Source organism: Adiantum capillus-veneris, chromosome 12 (genome assembly GCF_014529385.1).
Source record: "Adiantum capillus-veneris isolate H3 chromosome 12, ASM1452938v2, whole genome shotgun sequence".
In the NCBI taxonomy this organism is placed as follows: domain Eukaryota; kingdom Viridiplantae; phylum Streptophyta; class Polypodiopsida; order Polypodiales; family Pteridaceae; genus Adiantum; species Adiantum capillus-veneris.
The window spans coordinates 140,717,459-140,741,519 of NC_140942.1; the positions used below are offsets into that span (position 1 = coordinate 140,717,459).

Below are 24,061 nucleotides of genomic sequence, written 5' to 3' on the forward strand. Positions count from 1 at the left end.
ACTGGCATATCTTCTTGCACATCACCCACGAAGGGTCTTAGAAGACTCACGTGAAACGCATTATGAATCTTCCACGCATGAGGCAATTTCAGCCTGTAAGCCACATCGCTGATCTTGTCAAGCACTTGAAAAGGCCCATAGTAACGCATGCTGAGCTTAGGAAACAACCGTTCCTTGCCCTTCATCTTCTCTAACCTTGCCTTTTCGAACCTTAAGAGAACCCAATCACCAGGTGATAGTAGCAATTCACGATGGTGACGATCAGCAGCCTTTTTCTGTTTTGCCTGAGTCTTCTCCAAGGCAACTTTAATCTTCTTATACATCTCATCCATGTTCTCAACATATCGATCTGCCTCAAAGATCTTGTCCTTTGTGTGCAAAATGGGAGGAACCTTTTTGCCGCCTTCAACAATTTCAAAAGGTGCTTTGCCAGTAGACGAATGCACCGTATTATTGTACGCATACTCAAGCATAGGCAAATACTGTTCCCACTTGCTCTTATTATCTGACACATAGCATTTCAGCAGATCTAAGACAGTAGAATTGGCCTCTTCTGACTGTCCATCAGTTTGTGGATGAAACGAAGACGAGAACTTGAGTGTAGTACCCATGTTCTCAAACAATCCTCTCCAGAACAAACTGGTCATGCGAGGATCACGATCACTGATAATCGATTGTGGCATACCATGGTACTTAAACACATTGTACATGAACAAGCGTGCCATCTGATCAGATTTTATCTTCTTCCTGACAGGGATAAAATGGGCTTGCTTGCTGAACCTGCAGATAATGGTCCATATACCATCATTCCCTGTTGGCGTCCTTGGAAGATCAAAGATAAAGTCCATAGCAATGCTTTCCCATGGCTTATCCGGAATCGGCAGTGGTTGTAACAACCCTGGTGCCTTTTGCCTGTCAAACTTGACCTTTTGGCAAACTATGCATGCTCGCACAGAGGCATCCACATCTCTCCTCAAGGTAGGCCAATAGAAGAACGTCTCTACCGCTTTAACTGTTGCATCAATGCCACGATGCCCTGCATACGGTGGGACATGACTCTCTTCCATGACCTTATGTCCCAATGGCCTAGTGACACAAAGTCTGCCATGCATCATCATAAAACCATCTCTGAGGAGGTAGTGCTCATGATGGTGCCCCTCTTGTAACTGTTCAAAGATCCTTGCAAAATCTTCATCAGCAGTATGCTGTTCCTTCATGTCATCTAACTCATGATGATAAGGAATTGACACAGCTGAAATTTGTGGCTTTCTTGATAACGCATCAGCCACAACATTCTTCTTGCCTTCCACATGCATAATCTGGAAGTGGAACATGGAAAGAATGTTTGCCCATCGCATATGCTTTTCGGATAACTTTGACTGTGTCAAGAAGTATCGCAAGGTGTGATGATCTATTTGGACAACAAAATCAACACCTAAGAGGTAGTGCTTCCAGCTAGAAAGCGCATGAATCACGGCCAAGAGCTCTTTCTCATAGACTTGCATAGTCCTCTCTGGCCCTTGCAAAATTCGGCTTTCATAGGCTACTACCCGTCCATCTTGCATTAGCACTGCTCCGATGCTACTGCCACACGCGTCACACTGGAGCACAAATGACTTCCTAAGATCTGGCAAAACAATAACTGGATCTGAAGTCAACTTTTCCTTTAAGAGACTAAAAGCTGAAATCTCTTTTTGGGTCCATCTGAAACTGACCTCTTTCTTTTGCAATGCGTGAAGAGGCGATGCTATCTCTGCAAAATTTCTGATAAACCTTCTATAGTAGGAACACAATCCCAAGAAGCTTCTGACATCGTGCACAGTCTTCAAGTGTGGCCATGTCTTGATAGCTTTGACCTTTGCGGGATCCATTCTAACACCATCCTTTGAGACTATGTGGCCTAGAAAGTGGATCTCTTCAAGGAAGAATTCACTTTTCTTAGGATTGACAAGTAACCTGTGACTGCGCAGCTCTTCGAACACAATGGTCAAGTGACGCCTATGCTCCTCTTCATTCTTCGAATACACAATCATGTCATCGAAGAATGTTCCAACAAACTGTTGATGCGAGCGGAAAATCCGGTCCATCATTCTGTTGAACGTGGCAGGAGCATTTGTTAGCCCAAACGGCATCACTAGAAACTCATAAAGACCAAATGTCGTTCTAAACGCAGTCTTGTGCACATCCTCTGGGCTTATACGAATCTGATGGTACCCACTCTTCAGGTCTATCCTGCTGAAAATTGCAGCACCCTCTAAACGATCGAGAATATCATCAATGCGAGGAATAGGAAACCTATTCTTGATGGTATTCTTATTCAACGCACGGTAATCAATACACATGCGCCATGAGCCATCCTTCTTCTGCACTAAGAGCACTGGGGAGCAAAAGGGTGAAGAAGTAGGCTGAATCAGCCCCTTCTCTAATAACTCCTCAACCTGGCCCATAATCTCTTTCTGTTGCGCTGCACTAACCCTGTAGGGAGGTCTATTTGGTGGGCTACACCCTGGCACCAAATCTATCCGATGGTCCTCAGGTCTCTCTGGCGGCAATTGCGACGGTAATGAATCAGAAAAACAGTCACTAAACTTTTGCAAAAATGCTGACCTTTCTTTATCTAACACAGATAAATTTGACTGATCCTTATCTGAGACATCACGTGCAAAAATCAAGTACACAGAAAGATGATTCTTTATTACAGAAGTGATAGCAGAAGCAGATACAATAGGGACTGACTCTCCTTTAAGCTTTACATCCAAGATGTGAGTTTTGCCCCTATGCTGTACAGTGATCTTTTTGTTGTAGGCATCCAAGACTCCATGCACTCGGAACATCCACGGGATCCCCAATAAGGCGTCACAACCTTCCAGCGGCATGATGTAAAACTCTTCAGTGTCCACATACGACTGAATATGCAGACGCAGTTTTCCAATGATGGGAGTAACACACTCTGAGTGGCCAGGACATGCCAACCCTGCCTCTGCGGTGTACCCCATCTCTTCAGCTCTGATGCCCAGCTTCATAGCTAACTCTGGTGAGATAAAGTTGGCTTTGGCACCTGGATCAAAGAAAATGAGTGCCGTCTGATCCCTAACTTTACCCCATGCCCTGCATAACTCACTGGCATCTGTGCTGGGCCTGTCACCCACCATGTCTGGCACTAAACCTGCCGTGGGTTTAGGCTTCTTGCCTTTCTGGTCTTCTTTATCCTCTGAGTCAGCTGGCCTTTTCCTTTGTGGGCAATTGATAGAAATATGACCAGGCTGCTCGCATATAAAGCATTTGTTCTCAGCCATTAGGACCTTCTTTTCCTCGAGCGACTTGCGCACAAAAGGCTTCCTTTTCTGTTTCTTTGCCTGCGCTCCAGAAGTCCCAGCTGAATCCTTATCTTTGGTGGCCTGTTCTGACCCCTGTGACGCATCAGGAGCCGTTTTCACAAAGGGCTTCTTCGCTGAATTTTTCTTTTGCTGCCCTCCTTTATCACTGCTCGGAAATCCACTGTCCTCTCCTTTCAACAGGGCAAGACCAGTGTTCGCAACTTCCATAAGCTGAGTAAGGGTAGCCACTCTGTTCTTTGTACAGTAATCGCGAAGCCCTTTAGGCAGCCCACAACAATACTTCTCTATCTGCTCTGTCAATGGCACAAATCTGTAGGAGGTCACTGAGAGTAATGCTTTACAAAACCTCCTATTGTACTCCAGCAAGCTCTTGCACGAAGCTGCTGTAAGCTGGTGCCAATCTGTCAGGACATCGGCTTCAAATTCATTTGATAGCCAAGCAGATGCAAACATTTGCTTGAAGTAAACCCAAGTGGCGGGTGCCTGTCCTTGCATTAACAATGTCGTCCACCATGTAAGCGCATTGTCCTTTAAGAAAGTGGTAGCTTTCCTGACCTTCGAGGCCTCTGTAAAATTCCCTCCCGCATAAGCTGTATCAAACTGCTGGAGGAAAGTGAGTGCCTTTGTCTTGTGAAGGTACTGAACTTTACTGCTGCACCACCTTCTTTGTAAGCCTTCGGCTTCTCTAGTGCCCCCAAATTGTCATACGGAATGGTCTGCAACATGGGCACTGTAGTAGGCATGATCGGCACGTGTTGGCCATTCACAATTTGCGTCGGAGGTGCAATATCTGGCTGCTGTCCAGAAAAACCAGCCATGCCAAAATGACCCTGTGGCACCCCAAACTGGCCCTGGTTGCCGTGGAAACCTTGCTGCATGCCGATAGTACCATACATGGGGTTTGGCATGATGCCTTGCATACCCCCGAACACTGTTCCTAGCATGTACGGCCGACTTCCAGACGCATAACCAGCCATACTTTGGAACACTGATCCACCCCCGAAATACCCAGGATGTACCGTGGGTGGTGGAAAAACTGAGTGCATAGCCTGGTATCCAGCTCCCTGTCCATTCAAGACAGCATGCTGGCTCTGAAAGGTGGCGGGCTGAACTGGCATAACCTGTGGAATAGGCGTTCTAGCCACCTGTTCAAGCACGGGAGGAACCTGCTTTGGAGCCCCCGACTCCGCAACATGCGAGTGTTCCCTTTCCTCCTGCGCCTCATGAAGTACCTGGGCTTGAGCTTCAACAAGCTCCGTACGCGGCGTAGGTTGCCTATTTTGCTGTTGCACTGGTGGCGCTTGCAAGAATTCCATAAACCTCGGATTCTGCACCAGCTGCGAAAAGACATTCACCGCGGCAACTAACTGAGTCTTAAACGCATCATCCTCAAGTTGCCCAGTCATAAAGCCCTGTACTACTACTACTGGAGGGACATTCACATTGACAGGAGGTACAGACTGACGTGGCTGTGAGCTCTCGCCAATCTCGAAAACCATAGGGATCTCCTGCCTGTCCTTTGAGGAGGAACCCTCTTCCATAATGCCCTTCCCCTTGTCGGCCATAGTGTAATCCCGCGTTCCTGCACTCTGTGTCTTTACCCAAAACAACTGAGGCTCACTCTTTGAGGAAAAAGTGATTGATGTCCCGGCAATGGAACCATGAAACCGGCCCGTAGGGCGGTAGGCGTTGGCTTTCACCCGAAATTCTTTACTTTAAACACACACACAGAGCACTTTGCAAAGAGAACGTGCGACGAGAGTTAACACTTAATCACACACACGGCTCGGAAGCTAGAATGCTCCGAGCAGACGCCGACAACCTGTAGGCCCCAAAATTGGCGCCCCTTTCGGTATTTCTTTATTCTTTAGAAGGGTAAATTACAAGGTAAGGTCCTGGGAATCCTTTGACTGTATCCCACTAGATACCATTTGATTTGGCCAAATTTCGGCAGCATAATAGCCCCAAAACTTGCGCGAAACCAATTCCCTTGATGGAACTCGCTTGCATTGTCGTATACCCTCTGATTCCTGTCCAAAAACAGTAAATTCAGCACGCTGTATTTACTGGTTTTTGCCCTGTTTTCAGCCCCAAACAGTCCCCTAACTGTCCTCTGCCAGTGTGGCACGATTCCCAATGGTCGTGGCGTCCGTACGGCTGAAAAACAGTGAATTTACAGCGCATACACAGCGCTGATTTTGCACCTGTACGGTGAGGTTATGACTCTCACCAGTGCCTACTTTGGAGTAGCAGTTAGCTACCCCTGTTCCTGCTCAAGGAGGCTCTTGCCTCAGCACAAAAGCATGAACCCACACAACTGTACATCAGTCAAATGAGTAGCCCTCTTGTGGGGCATCACATAACTGCACGTAGGGGAGAGAGAGCAGTGTGTAGTGTGCAGGGCATCACTCCTAGCACCACACTGTACATGAGAGGGAAAGGAAGCACTCCATAGCTCTTAACCTGTGACAAAAGCTGAAATGAGGCCTCTCCCAGCATAAAAATCAGCGCCCATTTTTCTGCAAGAGGAAAGTTCATGAAAATGTGACACTTGGCGCATTTTCAAGCATTTTCCCGTTTCGGGTTCGCCGCTTAAAAATATCCCAACCGACGTGTCAGTTGACTTCGCGGCAGAGTTATAAAATGTTCCCCTGGTCATACCGGAGGTAATGACGCGAACACATTTCACGGCCCAAAATAGCAGTTCCCTAAATTTTAGGAGATGCTTCCGTTGGGCTCCCACTGGTCTTCTGACCATCTATCCTCATTGGGACCGCATCCAAAAGTGCAATGTGGCCCAACTGTCGGATACTTTTTGTTGGTAGTCCCACCTTGACTTTACGCCTTAATTGAGTTCACTTCCTAGTATCCACCAACTTGCTAAGTGCGACGGGGGGACCTATATGATCTTGCTCTGAGCCTAGACATCCTCTTACCATACGAAGTCCAGTGCCGACCACTTCCCGTCTGCGGGTGAATCTACCGTTCACATTGGCCATACAATGTCCGACCGTTTGCTACTTCAAAAAGAGGGTCTTAAACAAATAAAATAAACCCCATTGGAAAGAAACCAACAACCAAGGTTAGCAACTGCCACATCTCTGTGACATGGTTAATAACTGCCACGTCCTCGTGACACCCTATCTAGGAAGAAGGGGAAAACTGGCTCTGGAAGTCGATGAAGCATGGCCACGTGGCACACACAGCCATGTGCACGTGACATCCCCTTCTGCTTAAGGTGAGGTACGGGTACCGATCTGCATGGCCTCCTTGTATGAGGCTAGCAAATTGGGATAGTGGATGAAAAAGCCTTCGTCCGCCCAAGCATCTTCATGTGTCCCTCGATCCATGAATTTGAGGAAATGTTGCTTTTCTTCTGTCTTATTGCGAAACTGAAATGGAAGCATTTGAAAACACTTCGACTTGGTGACTTTGATTGGAACAATGATCTCCGGTGGTTCTTCTTTTGGATTGCTCCTTGGAAGTCCACCCTTGTGGCGGCAACTCGACTGGTCCACTTTGGAAACTCGCTGTGCCTTCTGTGGACGCTCCAAAGGAACGACCATGTGAGGTCTCGGCTTCCGGAATTTGACCATCCTTGACTTGAGTGCCCTGAAATCCACACAAAACTGAAATGAGTTTGATTTCTTACGAACAAAGAGAACTGGTAAATCCAAAGATTGTACCTTGGAGGGCGAAGCCTCCTAAATGAGAAATCACCTGGTTTTGGCTTCTCTTTATCCAATGGAGAAATTTTTCTACCTACGTGTTCTTCGTATGCAATTGGTTGGAGACAATGTCCATAGGTCGATGGGGAGGGGAACGATGATCTTGGGAAAACACCGAATTGACCTTAACAAAACCTTCACTATACCTGTCAGGAATACGCAAGTTCCTTGATGTGGGGTTGACATAGATGACCGCCGCTTGGGCTCCTCGACGTCGCTCTCTGTTTGCCTGGACATGAGAGATGAGAGGGAGAGAGGGAATACCGCTCTCGCCTCGAACGAGGACGGGCTGCGACACATTATCTTTGATGAGAAACGTGAGCTTCTCCCAATCGATAATGGGTTTGGACATGCGAAACCACTTAATGCCCAAAATGATATCACATCCTGCAAGTTAAGAGACTACAAAACAACGAGTAAATTAGGTTTGTTGAATGATCAACTTGACATCATCACATTCTTGAAAGATCGAAGCGTCCATGCCTTCAGAGAACCCTTGCACCGGGAGGGTGGGGATGGGAGAAGTCTGAAGATGTGCATGTTTCACAAGAGATTCACTTATGACATCATGAGAACTTCGACAATCAAACAACACAATGACCCTTTGACCATTCACATGTCCATAACATTATATGAGTTCATCATCTTTAAAAATCCCCTCCTGCTTAGCTTCTTGCTCTACCACACTCATAGCATTCACTTGAGAGGTAGCATCAGAAGTTGACACAGTAGAGGTTTTCTTGTTAGATTCTTTCTTAGGACATTCCCTTTTTATGTGACCTACTACGTGACAATAAAAACACCTATGTTCCTTTGCATACAATGCTTGTTCTTCCTCACTTAATTGACCACCTAAAACTCCTTGAGCAATCTTTTCATCATGTGTGAGTTGAGGTTTATTAGATTTTCTTTACCCTTTTCCTTAGATTTATCGCCCTTAGATTGAGATTGAGATGGAGAATTAAATTGAGAAGAAGAACTGAGAGAGTTCTTTTTATGGTTACCATTCCCATTAGAATCCTTGTCACTAGACGAGTCATGAGAGGAAAAGTTACCATTACCTGAGGCCGTCTTGAGCTTACCCTTGTTGTGCTTCATCTCTTGGAGTTGAGCCAAGCGTATAACATCTTGCAATGTATTTGGATCGCCGGCTTCCACATCAAACTTGATCGAGTGGTCCAATCCAAAGAGAAAAGCCTCTATAGAACCTTTCCTCATCCGATTTCTGCAATTGTCCACCTAGTTGGGACACACGGTTAGCATGCGACATCACAGGTTTACCTTGTTGAGACAAAGCCCGAAAATCCTCTTTCAATCGCTTCAAGTACTGTGGCGGTAAGAAACGAGTCTTTAGATCCTCCGCGAACTCCTCCCAACTAAGCTTGAGAGAGGGAACGAATAGAGACTCGGAATGGGCAACGATGTGGGCTGCCTCCTACTTCTCCATCCACTCATCCTTCCAAGTGATGGCATCACCCGTGTGATGCATGGAAGCGAAGAGATCTTGTTATTTTCAAACTTTTTCACAACCGCAAAATAGGATGTAAATTGATGTAACCAAGAGTAAATGACAATAGCATCCTACCGGCATACTTACAGAACGTGATCTTCTTGGGAATTGGATCATTGGCGTCCGTGTTGCAATGGTTGCCTCCGCAATGGTCTTGGCAAGCTTTTCATAATCGGGCTCCAAAGAAGAGGTATCAACACCGCCAAAGAGGTGATGAGATCACGCATAGTTGTCCTTTCTTGCCTATGTGCCTCGGCCTCAGCCGCAAAGCAACGTTCTTCTCGTTCTGTTGCTTCTTCGCGTTCCCGTCTACGAGCCTCGGCTTCGGCCGCCAATCGGCGCTCCTTATGCTCCGCCGCTTCCACAAGCTCTAATCGACGCGTCTCTTCTTGCCGCATCATCATCTCCATCATTATCCACATTATAGCATCCATGGGATTTGGTGGCAAAAGAGGAGGGGTTGGGAGAGGGCTTGGAGGATCCATAGGTGGCACTTGCTCGCCTTCTTGATTGGTGGAGGTATCAATACCGCAACGAGTCTTGACCATGCAAGGATTTCTCCTCTTGGTTCAAGGAAGGTTGCTGACTAATCTGCGGGAGACTACCCCCTCGTTGGCACACCCCGCATGCAACACCCAATATACAATTGGTTGCTATTTTCGGAGGCTCAAGGCGCACGGCTCTACGCGCAATGGGAGGCTTGCTGCTCTAAGAGTGGGAGAAGTATACACCGAAGGGTTGCCAACACAACCAAAAACACGAGAGAAAAAAAAACTTTTTGGGCAAAATCTTTAAAGCTCTGATACCAATGTCAGGTGCAACGGAATTGAAATGGTGAAGATCTAGTATTACACTTCCACAAACTCCTTTCCTTCTTTCCTTGCGTTAGTGAATGCTTTGTGCTTCAATGAATGCTTCTTTTATGTTCCCCTGAAGAGAGGGACTGAGAGAATGCAAAAGAGATGTGTAGAGGGAGAGAGAAACCAATGTGGTATTTGCTTTAGATTGCGTAAATGGAATGTATACACAATCCAATACCTCAATGCAAACTTGACGACGATAAATCGCCGCGGTAACTCCTCAGGAAGAGGCACCTCCGGGGTTAATTTGATGTACCTTGGATCCTTCTCGATGTGGGAATTGCGGTTGACCACCACAGGCTGATTTGCATTCCCGATGTGAGAAGAATGATGGGCTGAAAACGCAGATCTAGACGAGGCCGATGATGGACAGCAATGCAGCACTCGATGTTGGCGAGGGAATTGCCGAGAGGAGGCTCAATGGGCTGCCAAAGGACCGGACCGCAACGAGAAACACACTAGCACCAAATCCGAGCCGTTCCGTTGCGAGGAAGCGGGCTGAAATCTGAAAATGCTTGCTGATCTGCTGCGAATCTGAGTGCTAGGGCTGATTGCTGAAAATGCTGGACTGTTTGCTGAAAAAACGCTGGCTTTGCTGGCTTAAGCGCTTAGCAACTTGTCTTCAGATGGATCTCTTTATGGGTGCATATCACTAGTTAAATACTTATTAGGCTTCAGGTAGGGCAACTGCTCACCAGCCTTTCCAACAAATAAATCATAAAATGATTTATTATAAAAATAGGTCCAGGGGGGTCCATATCTAGGTGCAACTGTCACAATCCGCCCACCTGGGAATGCGATCGACAGGCAGTCTGGCACGTCGGATTCCTCTAACCTAGGACTACATGCTTGTCATGTCAGATGTCCACCGTAGTGTAATAACATCTGTCAAAATGCGTATTCAAACCATTTATGCAAGAGGGTTCCAAACTGAAAAACCTAATCTAATAGATGCTGGTCCTGCGAATAGGCTCACAAAATTGCCGGTACTAATCCTCCTAGGATTCTAGATATCCCTATCTAGGAAGAAGGGGAAAACTGGCTCTGGAAGTCGATGAAGCATGTCCACGTGGCACACAGAGCCATGTGCACGTGACACATAGCAGATCTAATGCTTTATGCAGGGCTGAAATGATGGGGCTGATGCGGTGAGGATGGGGGAATAGATGTGTTCAAACATTAGGGCAATGGGGGCACTTGGGGAAGGAGGGGGATGGCTGCCAATGCACATGCAAATCCGGTGTGGATGTGGTTGAAAATACTGGTTCTACATGAGGCTGCGATCTCATGCCAAAAATATTGAAGATGAGAGAAGGTTGACCTTACTAAAAACGCTAATGGTGAGGGGATAAAGTTGATTTTATAAGGGAAAAGACCTTGAGTTCCGGTGCCACTTGCCGTCTAGTAAGTGAGATAGCATCTAGTAAGTGCAATGTACTGCACTTAACCTCATACTTGAACCAACACGTTCCCTTAGACCTAATCAACATGCTCGTATTGTTGGATGCCCATCAAAGTGTAATGGAGTGATGGAAGAATTGGATCGTGTCTTGTTGGTAGAGGGCGTCAGCTATGGATTTGCTTTGGCGTTGATTGGCGCCTTTGATTTGTGCTGCCGCTTCCTGTACACTTAGATCATCGGTTGACCTCCAACTGTTGTTGTTGGTCGACAAGAGCTAGATCTATCTGTGGGTTGGGTTCGACAGTAGAAACACTCTACCCTCCCTTGTAGGTGTCTTGGGCCGAGCTCAACCTCGTCGTCGTGCACTTCTTCTTGATCTTCTTTCTTCATCTTCGACTTCCTCCGCTACTCTGTCTTCAAATTCTCTCTTTAGATTCGTACTCCCTCTCCGGCTTATGAGAACCATGTGTGTGTGAATCGGGTTCTCTGTAGGACACTAGTTGATTGGAGCTTTGATACCATTGTAACCGGCAAGCCACTGGCAATAAACAATAAACACACGAATAAACTGAAAAATTGGTAACAAGTGAACTTAAAAGAGCATTGGAGATGAGTCACGGCAAAGCGTAGTTCTTTACCTAGATTCACTGGCCCCTAAGTCAAGCTGTGGGGTACTTCTTTTTGTATCGATAGTCATAGAGTACAACTGCCAAGGATGCTATGGAGTCTCTTTGCAATTGTGCAAACCATGCACGGATATCCCAGAGAGGATCCTCAAGGCAGCCTTATAAAGGCATGCAAGCCCAAAAGCAAAAGCTGGTAAAAACTAAGCCCCAAAAGCTGAAGTGTCAAAAAATCAATGCTTCAATTAATCGGTCCCAAAAAAGCAACCCCACGTCCATACGGCCCTGCCACATTATCTCATTTTGGAACCCTCTTGCATAAATAGTTTGTACACGCGTTTTGACAGATGTTATTACACTACGGTGGGCATCTGACATGACGTGCATATAGTTTTTAGGTTAGAGGAATCCAACGAGCCATTCCCCACGTCGATCGGATTCCCAAATGGCAGATGTGCGACAGTTTCACCCAGAAACTACCTCCTTGGCCAAACTTATTAATAAATCATTTTAATGATTTATTTGTTGGGTTTGGTGGACGGTTTGCCCTACCTAAGCCTTTGGAGGTTAATAAACTACAAATCTCACCTATAAAGGGACCAAGAGAGCCAGTGTTTTCTATGAGAAGTGCCTAACACTATCATCATAGAAAATCAGCCCTAGCGTTTGCCTACAATTTAGCCAGCGTTTTCTACAAGGCACCATCAGCTTCAGCATTTTGCAGATTTCAACCTAGTATTGCCCTTTCCTTGCAGATCAGCACTACCTTTTTCAGTTTTCAGCCCTTCCCTCGCCGGATCGGCGCGAATCTACGATCGCTAGCCATCTCCGTTGTGGTCCAGTACTTTTGGCAGCCCATCAAGCCTCTCTTCGACCATTCCCTCGCCGGCATTGAGTGCTCACATTGGTCCATCATCGGCATTGTCGAGAGGCGTTTTCAGCCCTGCTTTTCGCGATAGATCTGCTGCGTCTTGGGCGCCAGATCTACGTTTTTGCAGCCAGCTTTCAGCCCTTCATTCCTCTCACATCGGGAGCGCATTTCAGCCCCAAATCTACCCCCTGACGGCCATCCGCAATCCCACATCGAGAAGGATCCAAAGGTGCATCAAATCAGCCCCGGAGGTGCCTCGTCTTGAGGAGTTACCACAACGACAGTCATCATTCAAGTCAGTAGAGTCTGCACTTGAGGTATTGCATGTGTATACATTTCATTTACGCAATCAAAAGCAAATACCACATCGGCAATAGTGTGGGAGGTCCTTGAGAGGGTTGGTTGAGACCCCATTGGGTGTCATTCTCCTCTTCTCTCTCTCTCTCTCTCTCTCTCTACACATCTCTACCGCATTCTCTCATTCCCTCTCTTTAGGGAAAATTAAAAGGAACCATCATTCAAGCTAAAAGGAATCACTAACGCAAGGAAAGAAAGAAAAGGATTTGTGAAAGTGTAAAACTTAGATCTTCACCATTTCAATTCCGTTGCACCTGACATTGGTATTAGAGCTTTGAGGATTTTGCACTAATCCGCTAATCCCCAAAAAGTTTTTTTTCTCTCGTGTTTTTGGTTGTGTTGGCAGCCCTTCGGTGTATACTCCTCCCTCTCTTGGAAAGGCATGCCTACCATTGCGTGTAGGACCGTGGCCGTGAGTGTCGGAAAAAAGCAACCAATTGTATACCGACCGGGTGTTGCATGCGGGGTGCGCCGACGAGGGGGTAGATAGTCTCCGAAGATTAGTTTGCGACTTTCCTTGAACCAAGAGCGGAAATCCTTGTATGGTCAAGACTCGTAGCGGTATGGAGACCTCCACCAATCAAGAAGGCGAGCAAGTTCCACCTACGGATCCTCCCCTGAGCCCTCCCCCTCCTTCTTTGCCACCAAATCCCATGGATGCTTTGATGCGCATGATGATGGAGATGATGATGCGGCGAGACGAAGCTCGACGATAAGAGCGTATGGAAACGGAGAGGCACGTGGATTAGAGCGTGCCGAAGCCGCGGAGCAAGGGGAATGTCGATTGGGGCCGAAGCTGAGGCTCGTAGACGAGAGCGAGAGGTAGACGCCGAGGTCTGTAGACGAGAGCATTAGGTTGAAGCCAAGGCGCGTAGGCAAGAAAGGGCAACCATGCGTGATCTCATCGCCACTTTGACGGTGCAATCCGATACCTCTTCTCTGGAGTCCGATTTAAAAATATATGCCAAGACCATTGCGGAGACGACCATTGCTACACAGACGACCAATTGACCATTTCCGAAGAAGGTCACGCTGAGTAAGTATGACGGTAAGAAGGATGCTATTGTCATTTATTCTTGGTTGCATCAATTTACATCCTATTTTGCGGCTGTTAAAAAGTCTGATAATAACAAACTTCTCTTGGCTTCCATGCATCTCACGGGTGATGCCATCACTTGGAAGGATGAGTGGATGGAGAAGAAGGAGGTGGTCAAGAAGACGGTCTATTCCGAGTCTCTCATCGTTCCCCTTCTCGAGCTTAGTTGGGGGAGGTTCGAGGAGGATCTAAAGACTCGTTCCTTGCCTCCAGAGTACCTGAAGCGATTGAAAGAGGATTTTCGGGCTTTGTCTCAACAAGGTAAACCTGTGATGTCATATGGTAACTGTGTGTCTCAGTTAGGTGGACAATTGCGGAAATCGGATGAGGAAAGGTTAGAGGCTTTTCTCTTTGGATTGGACCACTCAATCAAGTTGGACGTGGAAGCCGGTGATCCAAAGACGTTACAAGAGGCGATAAGCTTGGCTTAACTCCAGGAGACTAAGCACAACAAGGGTAAGCTCAAGACAGCCTACGGTAATGGTAACTCTTTCTCTCATGACTCTTCTAAAGATGAGGACAAAAATTATAATGGGAATGGTAATAATAAAAGAACGCTTCAAATTCTTCATCTAAATCTCCACCTATATTGTCACAAAGTGATGACCTGGCATGTCATTTGTGTCAGATTCTCCGCGAGAACATGCAGACATTCAGATTTCACATTGTGAAGTTTTTGTCCGAGTTACGACAAGTTGATATTGTGCTAATTCTTTCTATCTTTTGTGGTGCGTATGCCCTATCAATTACCTCATTCTTGTGCTAATTCTTCTGATTTAATGCTTCTTCTAGTGCTAGGCTTCATTATGACCGAGTTTGCCCTTGATCCCCAGAGTCTTGACAGAAACGCAGTACGCTGAACTTTGTGTTGATGTATGCTCGTGCGTGTGTGCGTGTGGTGTGTATTGTGTTTGGGAGCATATGTTAGTACCTAGTTCTACACCCACTATTGGGCACTGACGACGTTAGTGGGGATGTCATGGTATTTAAGTCAATATGTGCATGATGGAGCTAATGGTTATATTGTCTTGTGGGTGACTACCATGGGTCTATACCTTGCACTTTCCTTCAAAGGTGAATCTGGTGGGCTTATTCTGGATTCATCTAGGTATATTTTTTAGTCGTATAGCAGACATGTAGACTTCACATTGTGAAGTTTTCATATGAGTTACGACAAGTTGACATTGTGCTAATTCTTTCTATCTTTTGTGGTGTGTATACCCTATTAACTACCTCATTTTTGTGCCAATTCTTCAGATTTAATGCTTCTTTTAGTGCTAGGCTTCATTATGGCTGAGTCTGCCCTAGATCTCCGGAGTCTTGACAGAAATTCAGTATGCTGAACTTTGTGTTGATGTATGCTCATGAATGTGTGCGTGTGGTGTTTGGGAGCATATGTTAGTACCTAGTTCTACACCCACTATTGGGCACTGACGATGTTAGTGGGGATGTCGTGGTATTTAGTCAATACTATGCATGATGGAGCTGATCGTTATGTTGTATTGTGGGTGACTACCACGGGTCTATACCTTGTACTTTCCTTCAAAGGTGCATCTGGGCTTATCCTGGATTCATCTAGGTATATAAGTCGGGAAGATGTAGCTGCTTCTTATTCATATGTTATCTTGTAGAAAAACATGTAATGAGTAATATTTGTGAATGGGAGGCTGGCCGTGTCGGCAGGCGGCTTATAGGTAGTAGGTATTTATATCCAACATTATCGTTGTTCTTTTCCCTTGATTTCGTGTTTTGTGCACGAAATCAAGACAAAAGAACGAGTTAGCTACCATATGATTTGGTAGAGACAATGATGAGTAACAACTTTCCTGCTAATCGGTTCAATCAAAGGACCGTTATCATCTTGAAACTGATGGACATGTTGAATACACAAATACAACCATGAAGTTCATGCCTTGCATGGAATTTAATGGTAAGAATACTGAGTACTCAAAGTTTGTGCTTCGTTTATGTGCTTGTATGGCTTGTATCATGTTAATGTGCGCAAAATTGACCTAGGAGGGTACTACCAGAGGTTGGTTAGGTAACAGATGTGACTTTCTAGTGTAGTAGTGATTCATGACTGCCAAGCTTCATTAGCAAAGACGGTGCCATTTCTTGAGGGAGGGCTAACGACAGGTTGATTTTTGGAAAACATATTCATCAGCCAAGCTCCCTTAATCAAGACTGCGTGATTTCTTTTGGGAGGGTTAGTGAAAGGTTATTTTTTGACTTACTGCCCTAAGATTTCAAGAAACATTGGTGTTTTTTTGGACTGATTTATTTCATGCTTCAATGTTTCATTGGGACAGCATGCTGGTTGTCACAACAGCAGGAGCAGGTTATGTAATGGGCAGTGGATTGGCCATAGATATGTCTGGGCTGTCGTGTACGTGCTTGGGAACTTTTTTAGTTGCTGCTGCGGCTAATACGATCAATCAGGTAATTGCTGCTGCCCAAGTACATTGCATTCATTTGCATAATGGCACTTTCAAATTTCAATTTGTTCTAGCTCTTCCACTTTTGAGGGAGACACGAGTTAATTGAGGATTCAAAGGGGATCTGTTATGCGAGAAAATAAATATATCAGTTTGAGCTGTTCTTTTCAGTGTGGATGGTGGATTTAGCCTAGGTCCCAGAGGGGATACTCTGTCCAGGTGGTTTAGCCACTGGTTAGTCTGGGAGTCTCTAGGAGGTGGTGGTTGATGGGTGCTGCATTGCTTGGTGGCCAAAGATTGTCCAAGGCAGATTTATGTGTGCTACTTCGGACTCATCTATTGGCTTCCTATCTCAGCCCGGCCTGCATGTATCCTTACATCTTGTACCGGTCCTTCGGTTTCCTTTGTACATCATGTGTCATGCGGGGTTTTTGCCACCCGTCAAGTCGCCTCTTGTCCCAGCCTGCATTGAGCTCCAGCCTGCTTATAGCCTCGGGTTTCGTCACAGCTTGCCATATCCAGCAGGCCTTATCCATTGCCTGCGACATTCACAAACGCACACAGCCTGCATGGAATTGGCCTCTCTCTCTCTCTCTCTCTCTCTCTCTCACACACACACACACACACACACACACACACACACACACATTTTTTTTTTTGTTAAATCAATTTGATTAATCTACCTGTGGGAAACCTCAAAGTGAGGAAAACCCACCAAAAAGATCAGATACAAGGGAAGCAACACAGAAGTGTTCGGCTGTACAAAATGGCTAAAAGCATTCATAGCAAAGCTGATGTATCTCTGCATTAATATCACCAACTTCCAAGGCAAACCGTAAAGACTGCCTAAGAGAAAGCTCGAATAACGAGAAGGGATCTGCATGAGTGCGATGGAACATATAGCCAATGCGCTGCCGCCATAAGCTCTAATGAGCCCAAAATCTCACCCACATGAAGAAGACCGCGAAGCGCTGCAACGCTGGCGAGACAATGCCAAATGCCCAAAACCGTTTATGGAAGACGGTCATGGGAAAACGGAGCCGCATGCATGCCAATACGTGGCGAAGGAAATCTCGAGTAAAGCAACACACACAAACACACACACACACACACACACACACACACACACACTTCTCACCTTCACATTCAGGGATTTGGATAGACAGAGTCGTGTATTTGCTATTCAATTGTGAGCTGTTTCACTAGTGGTGGTCTAATCGGCTGCAATCTGTTGTCGGGGACACATGAGCACGTCCATCACGTCCATCTATTGGGTCGCTTTCGGTTTTGGTCACTGGAGGTGAGTCTTCTCTTTATCACGGATTCTGATGGGGTATCTATTAGAATCAGTTTTTTTGGAGATACGCTCAGCTCCATTCATGGTTCAATGGCCACATATAGGCATATTGTTTGGTACGGATACTAGTTAATGATTTCTCTAGAAAGACGTGAGTATTTTTTTACGCTTAGCTCCATTCATAGTTCAATGGCCACATTAGAGGCATATTGTTTGGTATGGATACTAGTTGATGATTGTTCTAGAAAGACATGAACATTTGTGAATTATGCTCTTATGTCATCACGACACAGCAGATCAGCCTAGCGTTTTGCATTTGTAGAACAACCGGCGACAGTAGAAGACCATTTCAGCCCTAGCGTTTTTGGATCTGCATCATACCCCAACGTTTTGCAGATTCACCGCGACGGAACATCAAGAACCACCAGCGTTTTCAGTTTTCAGCCTTTAGCACTCGCAGATCAAGTCCCGAACCTCACAGATACTCGCCGCACGGTGAGATTCATCAAGGTTTACAGTTTCATCCCAGAAAACGCAGATTTCAGCATCTGCGTTTTCAGCGTGTCGTCGTCGCATCGTCGCCATCGACATCGTCACCGACATAGAGTCATAATTCATCAGATAAAGATTTTGCAGATTTCAGCCCTCAGCATTTTCAGATTTCAGCCCGTCGTCATCGTCGTCGACATCGTCGGCAAGTCCAAGCATTGTAGAGATTTGTGCAATCATAAGTAGACCGCTCTCGCCATAGAGAGTGGGGCCTTCGGAGGAGGGTTTTACAACGTCTCCGGTGTCGTATTCTCTTCTCTATCTCTCAGTCTCATACACGTCCATTCACAGTGTCCATTCACTTTGGTTGTGTCCATTGCACTCTGTCACTAAGGGAATGGAAGGCTCTCCCTTTCGTAAGTAAAAGGAACCCTTGAGCACAATTCGGAGCACTCATTTTGAGCAAAGTTCAATCATTCTCTCCGTTGCACCTAACATTGATATCAGAGCTTTGGTCGTGTTCTGTATCACTCAAGGGAAGAATCCCAAGAACCGCATAATTTTTTTTGCTTGTTGAGGTCACACGAACCCAAGTTCGCTTGAGCGTGTCGATTCCTAATCGTGTTTTTGAAGTGTGACCGGAAATTCAAGAAGAAGGGCTTGTCCAGCCTCCCCTTGTGCCTCTTTTCACTCATTGAGAGCGGACCGTGCACTTAGCGGCCGGCCATTCTACGTGAGGTGGGAAAAAGCAACCTTGGTGTGAGCGCAAGGATGCCAAGGGGTGCGCCCGCGGAAAAGAGCAGAACTCGGGTGAAGAGAAGATCCTGCTCTAACACAGATTGCAAGCGAAAGAAGAATCTCAAGAACCTCAAGACCCTCAAGAACCTCAAGAACTCAAGACCCCCAAGAACCCAAGAACCCAAGACCCACAAGAATCCAAGTTCCTCGTGAACTTAAGAACCCAAGACCACAAGAACCCACAAGAACCCACGACTTCAGTGGATGGTCATCACTCGAAGCGGAATGGATACTTCGCTTGGATGTGATGAGCATGAGAGAGACGAAGAAGAATTTTCCCCACCAGGAGGTTTTCCCGACCCTCCCCCTTTCCCATCTATGCCAAGGATTGCACTAATTCCGTTGGAGGAGTTGAAGCAGTTGTTTATGGAAAGAAAGTTAGAACGCGAAGCAAGAAAAGCAAAAAGAAAGGCCTACGAAGAAAGCATGGTAGCCATAGATCGTGACTACGAAGAAAGCGTGGCAGCCATAGAGCGTAAGTACGACTTGGAAGCCAAAGAAAGTCAAGCCAAATTGAATCGCGAGAACAAAGGAAGCCAAGCCAAATTGAATCGCGAGAACAACGAAAGAGAAGCAGAATTTGATCGCAAGAACAAAGCAAGACAAGAACAGAGTGACCGACACATGAAAGAGATGTTGCGACTCTTTTCTCAAGTGCAGGCACAGATGCAAGAGATTCGGGGAAAGGACTCTCTCAGTCTCTTCTTCTCCCAAGCATGACACACATGGTTTGCATGATGATGATTTGAATGACAATGATAAGCATGATGATTTGCATGATCAAGATGAGATTTCTCACAAGCATGATGAGTTGCATGAAGATGATGTGATTGTTCACAAGGATGATGGTTTAGTTGATGCTTTTTCTAGCGAAACTAACCTCGTTGCAGATTCGATCAACCACGAAGAACCGATCTTGGCTCTTGAGCCTAGGTCCAAAGAACCCTTACAGGAAGTACTATGTGTTCGCATGATTAGTCAGCACGCATTGTACGAGTGTTTCATTCATGATCGTTTCTTGTATTTTAGTCAGCGTCTTTATGTCATCTCTTTTCCTAGGCATGACATGTTGTACGTTGAGCACGTTTCACTCATGAATGAGCACGGATGTATGCGGATTTTTCAAGAAAAGCTGAAAAGTATGCATTCACGGAAGTCACATTCCATGTCTCTTCCTTGGCATGACACATTTGTAGAAAGAGCACAAGAAAGTATGAGCACCAAGCATGGGTATTTATGTTGTGAATTGCCACAGTTGATTGATTTAGATCATAAAGACAATATTCGATCTCATTGTTTGCGTTTGTGTGGTGAACGGTTTGGCACTCCGTCTATTTGTTCATCTACATTGCATGCACAGTCTTTAGAGAAGACGAGATTTTTTCCAGTCACTTTACATGGAATAGGTATGTCATGTTTTTGTGTTGTAAGTGGTTTCAGGAATTTTCAGCCTTGGAGATTCTTGAAGAAGCTGGACCTACGTCCATAGACAATGTTGAAGCATTGAAGGAGCTACATATGACTTTGTGTCGCTTTCGGCGCGGCCCAAAGAAGCAAGCGTTGCAGACCTTTATGAAGTTCGAGTATTGCATGACCTACACCTTAGCGTGGGCTGGCGAAGAGTCCCTTCAAGGATTCCGGATGCTATTGACGATCTCCCTCGATGCCATACAGTTCGGTACCAGTACCTCACTTTGAAAAGGAGGGGATGTCACGTGACACATCCAACCCTATGCGTCCCTGGACAAGCTACAACATGATCAGGGTTCAGTTCAATCAAGTCAGTCTACAATAGGAAGTGATGTGGCACTTTTGTAAGTCTGTTCGTAGACCGTGCATGTCCAGTCAGTCTAGATTTAGAAGTGATCTGGCACTCTTGTGAGTCTATTCGTAGACCGTGCATGCCCAGTCACTTAGTATAGATGCATATCCTCTGGTTGCACACAGCATGACCATCAGATTCCAGTCAGATCCCATCAGTAGCATTTTTACAGTGCATAGGCCTATTTTCTCTATTTTTGACATTTTTCACTTATTATTTTAAGTGACTTTTGTTGGAAAGTAGGTAGGGTAATTTTGCTAAGTTAATATATAAGCAAACTAGAGTTAGCACTTTTTGGCAGAAGAGGCAGCAGGAGCACCTTGCTCAACAGGCAACTTCTTAGCAAGACCAACACCCGCAGCAGCCCTAGCGTTTTCAGCCATCTGAGGACCTAGCGTTTTTGCATCAGATCAGCCTTGGCTTTTTGTGCAGAACAGATCAGCCCACGACACAGCAGATCAGCCTAGCGTTTTGCATTTGCAGAACAACCGGCGACAGCAGAAGACCATTTCAGCCCTAGCGTTTTTGGACCTGCATCATACCCCAGCATTTTGCAAATTCACCGCAACGGAACATCAAGAACCACCAGCGTTTTCAGTTTTCAGCCTTTAGCACTTGCAGATCAAGTCCCGAACCTCGCAGATCTCACCTTCCCGCAACAGATCCTCGCCGCACGGTGAGATTCATCAAGGTTTACAGTTTCAGCTCGGAAAACGCAGATTTCAGCATCTTCGTTTTCAGCGTGCCGTCGTCGCATCGTCGCTATCGACATTGTCACCGACGTAGAGTCAGAATTCATCAGATAAAGATTTGCAGATTTCAGCCCTCAGCATTTTCAGATTTCAGCCCGTCTCGTCGTCGTCCTCATCGTCGGCAAGTCCAAGCATTGTAGAGATTTGTGCAATCATAAGTAGACCGCTCTCGCCATAGAGAGTGGGGCCTTCGGAGGAGGGTTTTACAACGTCTCTAATGTCGTATTCTCTTCTCTATCTCTCAGTCTCATACACGTCCATTATCTTTGGTTGTGTCCATTGCACTCTCTCATTACGGGAACGGAAGGCTCTCCCTTCCGTAAGTAAAAGGAACCCTTGAGCACAGTTCAGAGCACTCATCTTGAGCAAAGTTCAAACATTCTCTCCGTTGCACCTTACAATGGCGCGTTGCGCCTCTTGTTGTAGCATCATCTCCATCATGGACTTGACCAAAGCCTCCATAGGGTTTGGTGCACTCCGTGACGTAGATGGGGACGGGGGAGGATCGTGGAACAATCCTCACAGTGTAGAAACTTCGTCTTCTCCAACTCCACTCTCATCACCTTCACGCAAAGTATCCATTCCGCTTCGGGTGATGACCATGCACTGAGTTCTTGGGTACTTGGGGTTCTCGGGTTCTTGAGGGTCGTGAGGTTCTTGAGTTCTTGGCTTGCAATCTGCGTTTAAGAAGGCTTTTCTCTTACCCAAGCTCAATTCCTTCTTGCGGGTGCACCCCTTGGTAGCCTTGCTCTCACACCAAGGTTGCTTGTTCCCACCTCACATTGATTGGCCTGCCGCTAAGTGCAAGGTTCGCTCTCAATGAGTGGAAAAGAGGAACGAGGGGAGGTTGGACAAGCCCTTCTTTCTTGGGTTACGTGCCACTCTTCAAAAACATAGGTTAGGGATTGACACACCCAAGTGGTCTTGGGTTATGTGCGATCACAACAAGCAAAAAAAATAAAATCTTGTGGTTCTTGTGCTTCTTCCTTGAGTGATGATACCGAACACCAAAGAGCTTTGATACCAATATAATGTGCAGCGGAAGTGAATGATGGTGTAAGCTCAGGATGAGTGATGAGTGAGTGCTCAAGGTTCCTTTTACTTTAGAGGAAGGGAGAGCCTTCCTTGCCTAGAGAGAGAATGTGCAATGACCAAAACAAGAGTGGAATGCAAACTGAGTGAAAGTGCAAGAGAGTGCTAGAGAGAGAGAGAGAGAGAGAGAGAGAGAGAGAGAGAGAGAGAGAGAGAGAGAGAGAGAGAGAGAGAGAGAAGAGATGACACCAGATGGGGTCCCAAACCCCCTCCAAGGGCCCCCCTCTCTATTGCTAGAGAGGGATTTGCTTTAGATTGCACAAAGGTGTGGTACAATGCTTCTAGATGCTGTGGTACTTGACGACAACAACGATGTCGACGACGACGACGACGGCAAAGACTGAGGGCTGAAAATGAAAAACGCTAGGGTTGAGGCTGGCTGAAAACTGAGCGCTGTCCTAGGGCTGAATTCTGCAACTGTGCCGGCGACGACGAGGTTATGCAAAAACGCTGATGGCTGAAATCTGAAAATGCGGGCTGAATTGTGGCTGAAAATGGATCACTGGTGGATCGGTTGTGGTAGGAAGAACCGGCGAGGATGTGCTACTGGGAAATGGCAGTATGGCGAGGTTAAGGGCTGATTTGAAAGCGCTGATCCTTTGGACTGAAAAATGTTGTTCTTGCGGGCTGAAAACGCTGATGATTGGAGGCAAAAACGCTGGTCTTGCTGTTGAGAAAACGCTAGAGCGCCTACTGTTTTGCTGGGCACTGTGCTCTGGTTTTGTGTCTTCTGCTTTCTACTGGCGGCCCTACCCTCACTTTATAGGTGCAAAATCCTAGGTCGAGCAGTGCTCCCACAGCCTCCCTGATTTGAATTTATAAAAGTCACTTATTAACAATTAATGAAAAAGATGGTTTACGTGCATTTTGCAAAAAAAAAGGTTCATGCACTAGAAAATGCTCATGCTGGGTACTGAATGTAATGCTAGTGATCATGGGTTGTGCAATGAGAGGGTATGTAGCTACTTTGAGTGCTTGGACATGCACGGCCCGTGTACAGGCTCACAAGGGTGCTAGTACACTTCCTAGGCTACCTAAGCCCTAGATAGGAATAGCTTGTCCACATGCACATAGGGTTAGATGTGCACGTGAAAGTTAGTAGTAATTTCAGCCATCAGCCCTTCAGCGTTCTCACTTTTCAGCATCATCAACATTATTAGATCAGTCCCAAGTTGTAGATCCAAGCCAAGTCCCCTAGTGTTTCGGCATTCAACACTTAGCCTCACAGTACCCGACATCTACATCAAGCACCATTAGTACCAAGTATCCACCGCGCATACCCCTCAACATCGTCTGAGTACCAAGCATCTCTAGCAAGTATCCGTCAAGCATCTCAGCATCTAGGATCATTGTAATAGCATTGTGCAAGTCAGTAAAGAAAGTACTGGCTGTGGCAACAGAGCAAGGGGCCCTTGAGGGTGGTTGGGACGTGACATTCCATGTCGTCTCTCTCTCCCTCTCTCTCTCTCTGCGTCTCCTTCATTGTGTTTAGTTCAATTTCTCCTTTCAAGTGAAGGAAAGTAACCTTGTGTTTGTGCGGAGTACTATATCCGAGCTAAATCCTTAAACCCTTCCACTGCACTTGACAGAT

The 24,061-nt window shown here is 46.1% G+C and overlaps 1 protein-coding gene across 1 annotated transcript in view; it reads left to right on the forward strand.

Annotated features, from left to right (window-relative positions):
* The window catches only part of COX10 (cytochrome c oxidase 10), a 135,348-nt gene that overhangs the window by 87,374 nt on the left and 23,913 nt on the right, over positions 1 to 24,061 (forward strand). The window contains exon 2 of the mRNA XM_086525803.1: positions 16,095 to 16,224. Within this exon, the coding sequence (XP_086381929.1) occupies positions 16,095 to 16,224 (130 nt within the window). The remainder of the gene's footprint in view (positions 1 to 16,094; positions 16,225 to 24,061) is intronic.